Raw genomic sequence first — 9771 nt, forward strand, 5'->3', positions numbered from 1 at the left:
TAACTTTATTGCAGTTAAATTTAAATAAATTTTAGTTTTAATAAATTTAACTACAATAGTCTATAGGAATCGTATTATAAAACTTTAATTATTTCTGATATGATCAAAATAGTAAAACAGTTTTGAAAACAAAAAATATCTTTTATGATCTTTTACTTATAAAAATTATTCAATTTTTATTAATGTATGTGGGCAGTTAAAAATCATTTACATTATAATAAACTTAAATACTCTTTTTTAATTTTGCCGCAAGATGTCACTCTACTGAAAATATTGAACATATGTTTTTTATTTTCATGAGTTTTGCTTTTGTGCCGATTTAATTGAACAAATAATTATAAATTAAAATATTTCTGAAAATGGGTAATGTCAGGTCTATGTTATCGCGCAGAATAAATCGATTTAATGTAGAAAATCGAGCACACAGGTTTTTAGACCGAGAAAAAACGGCTGCGGCACCAAAATTTGAATCTAATATCAAAGACATGCAACGTGCATTGGAACGTAAATATTGCAATTTTTATATATTTTTAAATTCTTGAATGAAAATAAAAAAACATTTAACCTAAACCTATTTGCAATTCTTAGTCGATCCAAATCTTAAGCTTAAGTTAGAAAGCAAGGACTCGGCATTGGACGAACGCTTGAAAAGGGTTTATGTAACATCCGAAGATAAATTTGTATGTTAACGCACACACATTATATATATGACCTTACATTAATATAAATAATTCCAATAAAACAGGTTGAGTATCCTATAACACGAACTTTTAATCCAGATAGACCATTACCATTAGACAGAACAACGCCGGAATTTTCAGAATATGGACATGTAATGCCAAGAGAAGTTGCGCGGGGACGTTGCACATTAAAACAGGCAATTGATTTTATTACGGATCATAATAGTGAGCCAGAAGTCTGGACTAAACAACGAATTGCTCAGCAGTACAAAATGAAGGAACCTCTTATTGGTGTGTAACATTTTAAATAATTATAATAATTTTTAATAATTATTTCCCCTTATTCGCAGATGACATACTTACATATTTTAAATCATTCAATGTTCACATACCGGAAAATACGCGGGATAAACATTTAACACAAGCGCAAATTAAACAAATAGACGCAAAGGATTCAAATTCAACAAAGTAAACGGTTTTTCTTTTATTTATCAAAAATCTTACACGGTTGGTGATTCAAATGAGAAAATGCTTATTTAATGAAAAATAAAAAATTTTAAACTTTAGAATTTTGTACTTGCACTAGATCTATATATGCGTCTAAACAACAGCATTTGGTGGACAGTTATATATATTAAGACACTTGTCCTCCGATACTGAAATCACTTTATCATTATTATAGTTATACGATACACCCCAAGCTTGATCTGCATGTTCCTTAAATGTATGCATACACTTTCTCTCAGCAAAGTCCCAGATTTTAACTGTTGTATCACTAGAAGACGATGCAAAATGTTTACCATCCTCCGAAAATGCAACACAGAGTACCCAAGATGCATGTCCTGAAAGCGTACCAGCTACATCGGAGTGTGCACTGAAAGTATAGAATAAGTTTTTATTAGTTTGTATTTTGTACGATGATCTTATTTAAACTAAACTTAAAGACTATTGGAAATTAATTTTATAAGCAAGGTTGAGAATTGAAGCAAATTGTTGTTGTTGTAGCCCGCGGGGATTAAGATTAATAAAATATGAATATTAATAAAATATTAATATTATTAAAATAATATCGTCGTCACTGGTACAATTTTTCTAAAATCTTTTTTTTGGGAACTTCCCATGAAAACTGGGTTCGTTGTTGTAAAACACAGAGATCTATCGAAGTAGATAACATGAAATAAATTTCTAATACGTGTACATGGGTGTGGTTAGACACAATTGTAGTGTGAGAGCTAGCCGATTGTTTAAAAAGAAAATTGGATTAGGAATAAATGTATTAACATTTGACAAATTTGCACTGCTCTCAATTGAGCTAGGATAGTTCTTGTTGTACAGAGAAGGCATCATTATTTGTAGGGGCTATTAGGCACAGACCTATTGAGAAAATCGTTGTACCGCAACCGTGGTCTTGAAGAGGATACTGCAACTGTGTGGAGGTTTATTGTCAGGTAGCACTGTAATATATGGAACAACGTATAAAATGGGAAAAAACATCAATTGCAAGAAAATGGTTTATCAAAACATACATATAACAATTATTCAAACTTATACATACACATCATAGAGTTTCATATGTCCATCATCGGATGCCGTCAACAACATCTGGGAATTTGGTGAAAAAGTTAAACTACGCACAGACATAGCGTGACCTTCCAGTGTTTGTACGACCTTACCAGCAGCAACATCAAATATAGTTATGATACCATCAATAGCGCCACTCGCAATATACTTTCCATCCGGGCTCTATTATCAATAAAAATATATTATATTTTAAAAAAAACTCTATATATAAACAAATTATACATACATATGCTATGCTTAGTGTAAATTTTCCGTTTTGTGGATCGAGCACCTGCTCTGTTTGACCAGTCTCTACGCTATACATTGATATTTTACCAGTATGTGAACCCGATATAATAAATTTATTGCATGGCGAAAACGCCACCGTCCACAAATCAACCGGACCTAATCTTAATAGATGTTTGCGCTCTCCGGACTCAGTATCCCAAACACACAAAGTTGAGTCCAAAGAACTACTAGCTATTTCTATAAAAAAATAATTTTAAAATATTATAATTTTGTATTAATATATATGTCTACTTACTTTTTCCATCAGATGAGATTGCAACCGAAATTACACCTAAAGCGTGTCCCTTAAGTGTGTGCCGAAGTTTGAGCGTAGAATCTTTATTAATGTCCCAAACTTTCAACAAATCATCGAGCCCGCCAGTTACGACGAAATCAATAGGCTCATTTTTTTTCTTTGCTGTTAGGGAGTCACGACTTACGTCAGGATCTCTATCCTCTTCAAAACTAGACTCGATTGCCGGTTCCTGAATTCTAGCCCAACCGCAAGACCATATACCGTCTTCATGAGCATTTTCCTCTTTATATATTAAAGAAAACTGTAAAGTATTTATAAATTTTTATTTGTTCCATTAAATTGGAGCTGAAAAATAATTACTCTTACCATATTTTATTGCAAAACTTTAAAAACAAAGTTATTGGCACAACTCAAATAAAATGCAAAGGAAAAACAAAATTGACGTATTTGGCAAACAGATGTAAACAGAGCGTTGCCAACAACTTTTTTACTTGTCACTTAAAAGTTAAAAGCAGCTCATCCACAATGTATTGTTTCAAAAATCCTGATGTAATTAGAAGTAATTATTTGTGGTATTATATTTATTAACAAGTTGATTTATTTTAAAATTTAATATAATTTAAAAAAAGCAGGTATTTTATATTTGATGCTACTTCATCTATTGGTGTAGTCCTAAGTAGCTCGATGGAGTTACAAATGAAAATCATCTAACCAGCAATAAATAATACTCCAGCGTAATTACTCTGTATAAATATCACACTGTTATGGTTTAAACAAAAATTTTTTTATGATTTAAATTAAAACGTTACTTATAATAAACTTAGAAAACTTTAAAAATACGATGGAATTATAAGCAAATATATATTATTAATTAATTTAATTTATTGCTTATACATAAGCATTTTTATATGTTTATGAAGTTTATATATTTATGAAATTAACTGTTAAAATACATTTATTTGGATAGTGTGAACGGACTGTTCATGTTTTGGTCACTGTTTAGTAATTTATGGTCATAACGATGCCAACTAATGTATACCCAAACAAACGTGGTACGGTACGATATGCTATAGATAGCCCTTACGGTATATGGAATAACACAAATAGCTACAGCAGGCTACTACGGCAGTTTACGATATTATATCATAACGCAGTTATACTGCATTTAAAACAATTGACTGCTCTAGATATCGTGGTTAGTTTACAAGATTTGAAAAGTTTGCTCAACATGGAAAAAGAATGTTTAGTTTTAAACTGAATCAATTAAATATGCTTTTAAAACTTTATGAATAATTTATAGTTTCATTATAGGAATTCTTAATATATATCAATTTTTATTATAAAATTTTTATTACAAAATTTTTATTATAAAATTATTTTATAAATTTATATAAATTTATATATGTAAATGCATTTTAAAAAAATAGAAGACTTTTGTTTATTTTAATGCATTTATTTAAAATAATGCTAATATAAAGCATAACACATTGAAAGTGCCTTATCGTACCATATCTTTGTTATCTTAGCTATATCGTTACCGGAAAATGTATGAGATTGTACCAAAACTGATCTGTTTAGAGGTACTTTTAATCACCAAATATGACAACTGATTTACAATTTTTTCTATTATTTATTAACTTAATATTATTTTTACTATAATACTATATACATTATTATATATATTATACATTACTACCATATATATTTTTATAAAATCCAAAAAAAAACTGTGAGATTGATTTTTTTAAAATCTTTTTATCTTTTATCTGATTGAGTATTTTGATTTCATATAGGACAAATTACAATACGTATCCATTTAAAACTAATGTCAGGCAGTATTTATATGTATATTAACAAGAATATGATATGAAAAGGTTAATATTTTTCACAACAATTATTGTATTTTTATTTTTTTATTGGAAACAATTACAAATCCTTAGGGAAACAGTTATTTATTCACACAAAAACAATTATTTAGAATACTTTATTTAAATTATATTTAATCCAAATTGTTGAAACTGAAACCTGAAGCTCGATTCCTTAAATGCGAAAAACTTTGGGAACAACGAAAAACTTATTTCTCACCACAGTTTACACTTTCTTTCAAGTTAACAATTATTTTAGATTATAACTGTTAAATAAATAATAATTGTATAGTTCAAATGTAGCATTCAGGAAGTATTGGAAATAGTTGAATATATTATATATAAATTATATTTATTATTTTCTATTTAAATAAATTGTAATGAGTTTTTCGAAATGAAGTGAACTACAACAACAAAAATGCTCTTTTATATTATTTTAATTAATTGAATTTTTGACTGAATAAATTCTATTATTAAATGGTATAGACAACAATCTTTATATAACGCGCATTAAACATTTATGGCGACTGCAATAATACCAAATCATACAAATTTATTTCACCATACATTTCAAAAAAAAATTTCTGGCAGCACCACACAAATTCTAAAACAACTCAAGACCTGCTCCCAAGAAAATTTTCATTCATTCGCATTTGAGTGGTGGTCGAGGTATTGTTAAGGAGTCTGATTACAATTGTTTGTTTTTTGTTTAAATAATATATAAATGAATTTTTTATGTAAGTGTGAATCAATTACTTTTTAAATGATCGTTAATAATCAATCCCAGCTAAAAATAATTTAATATTAAATCAGTGATCAGTGAAATATAACAAAAAAGAAATAAGCGCAAATTATAAAGCGATTTTGTGATAAAAAAAATTAATTGAAAAAAATCTTTTCTGTTTGAATGTGTGAATACTATGTGCTTTTAAAATATAAACCGCGGCGCGTTTAAAAAAATAAAATTATAATAAAATATTAATTTATTGATTAAAAGCTGTGTATGTCGTTTTCAATTGTTAATTTTTTGTGTATGCACCTTGAAACAATAAAAAATTTATAAAATTTGCATTTTCCATGTGTTCGACGACGTGTTTGTGTTAAAGTTTTTCCTACTCCAAGCGCACATTATTGGTCAGACTAAAAGGCAAACAATTCTGTTAAGTAATAACGTGGGTGGTTAACAGCACGCGGAGTACATATGCCAACCGTTTACTTATTAAAAATTAATACGGTTTTTATGCACCAAAACTGCTTACCTATGTATACTTAAATATTTATGTTTTTGCTATAATAATAGAATTATGCCGCTTATGTACGAACAAAGTACACATTCCTTTCTTCAGTAGATTTTATGATGTGCATCATCAAACCAAATGAATCATTTGAGTTAATTTTCTCTGCACCCTACAAAAAAATTATTTTCGGTCTTCTACGACTCTTCTCACAAAATTCTAAAAGCGGCATTTTGAGCATTTTTGGAGTGCCTTTCCGAAAGTGCTTATATCTTTCTATTTTGACCACTCAGTGCACTACAGTTCTTTGCTCACGTTTTTAACTGTTTTGTTAACGTTGTTATTTGTTTATCTTAAAAAATTACTAACCGTATTTTTTTAATATTGTTTTTTTTTTATTTTTTTGTTTTTTGTTTCTTTAAATAGTGTGAGCTGAAGTGTTTGAGAAAAAAGTATTAAAAAATAAATAATTAAAAATAAATATATAGAAATTGTGTTTTAATATTAATTTCTTTTGTGTTGTTATTTTGCTAAAACCGGTTTTTATCTCTCACACACATTGTTCTGTGTATTAAAATACAATAACGAAAAAAAACAAACAGCAACAACAAAACAAAACAAAACAACAAATAACTACCAATTTTTGAATTCAAGAAAGGTAAGTGATATGAAATTGCATAATTTGTTCTGCATTTAAAAAAACTCTACCGCTTATTAAAAAAAAACATATACGTGTGTATGTGTGTAATTTTGTGTTTGCAAAAAACAAGAATCTGGCAAATTATAAATCCCTTAGTTTTTTTTCATCTTTTTTTTGTTTTGCAAATTTCAAAAAAAAAAAATGCTATGCCATGTGAGATAACAGAACAGAACAGTCAGTGGTGGTTTAACATCCTTAGCTTTAAGCATTTGAAGCTAACGATGTGGAAAGCACTTCTTAAACTTAAGACAATAAGTATATTTAATATTTCGTTAGTTTCTTCCTGTGGAATATTATAGATATATTATATTTTGTGTTTTACTAGTAGACGGCAAAATTACCATAGATGTAAGAATTGTATATATAATTATACCAGTTTATAAATTTCTTTGTAACACAACAAATTAAAATATATATTTCATATATATGTGTATAAATAATATATTATAATTAATTAAATAATATCTATATATATATATTATTATATATATTATATAATAATAAAATAATATCTATATTATATAGAACATATTTTATTGATTATCCGAACTGCAATCTACTAAACTACCGGCAATATTTCTTCAATTTTAATCATCTCTATACTATCATATATTGTAGATATAAAATATAGATATACAATAGATGTATAGATACATATATATATATATATATATATCGGACATCCTCTTTATATATATAAATACTATATTAAATATATCGCACATCCTTTAAAACAGGCCCAATTCGAAATTCATCAATTTTCAGAAAACGGAAAAAAATGGAAGTTCCATACATTAACTCAAAATTGACGAATTTCGAGTTGTGCCTCTTTTGAAGAGGGTGTGCGATAGGTACATACAATAGATACTGATAAATAAAATAGAATTTAATATAATCTATACTTTTATCAGAAACAAATTGGCTGTCATTGGTAGTAGTTGTAGCTTCACTGGGAGTCAAACTCCCATTAGTATTCTATTGTATATCAGAAAGTTAAGGTCTCTGAATTGGTAAATCAGTTGTCTGTTTCGTATTATATATTGTAGGTTATTATTAGACAATCAGTTGGATGTCTTTCCGTTAATATTACAAATGTTTATAAAAAAATTTCGGTAATCGGTCTATGATTAACACTTTGATGATATTATAAAGAGCAATTCATATTGTGGTTCTGGTTTAAAAGCATTGTTTCAGTGATATATCCATATATCCATTTAGTGATTGTCAATAATTGTTAAAAAATTGTTCATTTTTATTATTATATTTAATGTATGGTAATAGTATCATTGAATTTAAACATTATTTTAGATTACTTAGAAATAATTTGATATTGTCGATCTGTTTTTAATATGTTTATTGAATTTTTTTTTCTATAGATTTAACAAATTCAAAGAAGTTAAGATATTTTTTCTATTTTAATTTCTTTTTCTAATAATATATATTAATTTTATCATATATAACATAGATAAGAACAAATTTTGTAAGGTTTACTAATAAACAGAAATGCTTGAGATTCTTCGTATAACCAAACATATAATGTCAAGACCTTTCGTTATTTTCCATATTTTATTAAATATATGGTTATAGTGACATTCTATTTTAGCATTATTTCAGATTAGCTAGAAATAATTTAATATTGCCGATCTGTTGATAATCTGTTTATTGAATTTGTTTTAATAGATTTAATAAATTCTAAGAAGTTAAGAGATATATACTAGTTATATTGGATATTTTTTTTAATAACAGATATTAATTTTATTGTAAACGTATGTGTGTAAGTAATAATGTGAGTAAATATGAAGTGTGTGTGTTTCCTAAAAGGTAATATAAATCATTGAACCTACTTTTTATATTATTTTTGTTGTGATTTTTATTGTATTTTGAAAGTATGATAGAGAACCATATTTGATTATCCCTGTTTAAACCCAATAGCTAATGATTAAAGTTTTTTTGTATTTTTCCAAAGCGCTTCTAATAGTTCTTGACTATATCTTTTTTACTATTTCTTATGTTTAGTAAATATTAAAAATTCTTGAACTTTGACTTATATGAGTATTATTTTAAGGTCCTCATTAATTAGCAAGTTAACAACAAGATAAATAATTGTTGGTGTTAACATTTATCTGACTAATATTTCGTATTCTTCACATTCTCTAATTACGTGCGTAGGTAGGCAAGTAATGAAAGTATATTTTGCTCAGTGTTAACAATTATAAATTTGTGTAAAATTATTCAACTCACAATTACAAAAATATTTTGGTGTCAAATCTAAAAGAAAAGATCATTGAATAAATTAAAAAAAAAAAAAAGAAACGTTAATGTGTCAGGCTAGACCAATTTTTACTGAGTATTCGTACACACGACGACTTTCTTTGGCATTTGCGTTGACGTTTAACTTCAAGACAATTTATAAGTTAAGTAGCTTAAACATTTCACTATATAAAGATATATCTTTGTACTTGCAAATGGTTTTTTTAATTGTACTTTGTGGAGTTTTTAATTTCTATTTGTACTCATAATTATGTATATGTCAATGCTAATGGAATGTTATTATTAGTGCTTCTTTTAGAAATAAGACAGTACTTTATTTGAGCTTATAATTACTTATAATATATATTTATTGTCAACTTTCTCAAAAAAGAAACAATGAAGATAATGAGAAAAGGAAGATAACAGAAAATAAGGATAAAATAAAAACAAAGAAAATCGTTTGCTGAAACTCAGTCGAATTAATCAAGGGTATATGGAGGTTCTTAAAACGGTAAAATGTTCCCGTAAAACGGTAGAATGTTATGAATGAAGTTAGGTCACCTATCTACGCAAGCTTGCTAGCTATTTTGTTTCTTCTTGACTAGGTATTCAAACGAATCTTACTTTAGCATACCTGTCTTTGCATGCTTGTTTGTCACTTAGTTCCTTATAGACTAGATATTCAAACGAGTCTAGCTTTATTGTTACCAATGCAGTTATAAAATTTTTGTAAGTTCTGACCAATTTGAATTTAGTGATCCAAGATTGTAGAAATTTTATAGCTTAACTATTTCAAAATATAATAATGTACGTTGATAATATAATATATATTATATATAATAATATCCTAATATTATATATAATAATATCCTAATATTATCTATAATGATTTTTAATCAATGGTGTGTACTTCTGCTTGAATAACTATACGAAAATT

General features: G+C 27.0%; 2 protein-coding genes across 2 annotated transcripts; one reads left to right on the forward strand and one right to left on the reverse strand.

Annotated features, from left to right (window-relative positions):
- The first annotated feature begins 278 nt into the window (after positions 1–278).
- LOC119684301 (protein NDUFAF4 homolog) lies at positions 279–1246 on the forward strand. The gene is made up of 4 exons (XM_038098314.1): positions 279–504; positions 589–680; positions 746–971; positions 1031–1246. Exons 1-4 carry the CDS (start codon positions 360–362, stop codon positions 1150–1152), a joined length of 585 nt encoding a protein of 194 aa, XP_037954242.1. The 5' UTR covers positions 279–359; the 3' UTR covers positions 1153–1246.
- LOC119684299 (WD repeat-containing protein 61-like) lies at positions 1134–3191 on the reverse strand. Its single transcript, XM_038098312.1, has 5 exons — positions 3151–3191; positions 2785–3085; positions 2488–2726; positions 2236–2423; positions 1134–1554 (listed from the first exon to the last, which is right to left on the reverse strand). The coding sequence occupies exons 1-5, from the start codon at positions 3151–3153 to the stop codon at positions 1281–1283; spliced, it is 1005 nt and encodes a 334-aa protein (XP_037954240.1). The 5' UTR covers positions 3154–3191; the 3' UTR covers positions 1134–1280.
- Between the last annotated feature and the right edge of the window lie 6580 nt (positions 3192–9771).

The sequence above is a fragment of the Teleopsis dalmanni genome, chromosome 2, assembly GCF_002237135.1.
Source record: "Teleopsis dalmanni isolate 2A chromosome 2, ASM223713v2, whole genome shotgun sequence".
NCBI classification, from domain to species: Eukaryota; Metazoa; Arthropoda; class Insecta; order Diptera; family Diopsidae; genus Teleopsis; species Teleopsis dalmanni.

Bases quoted from the DNA above. Each gene is read 5' to 3' on its own strand.
- LOC119684299 (XM_038098312.1), bottom strand. The intron at 2,727-2,784 runs GTAAGTAGACAT...ATTTTTTTATAG, and splicing joins AATCTCATCTGATGGAAAAA to AAATAGCTAGTAGTTCTTTG. The intron at 1,555-2,235 runs GTATGTATAAGT...CTATACTTTCAG, and splicing joins CATATGAAACTCTATGATGT to TGCACACTCCGATGTAGCTG.
- LOC119684301 (XM_038098314.1), top strand. From the start codon at position 360: ATGGGTAATGTCAGGTCTATGTTATCGCGCAGAATAAATCGATTTAAT. The intron at 505-588 runs GTAAATATTGCA...TGCAATTCTTAG, and splicing joins CATGCAACGTGCATTGGAAC to TCGATCCAAATCTTAAGCTT. The intron at 681-745 runs GTATGTTAACGC...CCAATAAAACAG, and splicing joins TAACATCCGAAGATAAATTT to GTTGAGTATCCTATAACACG.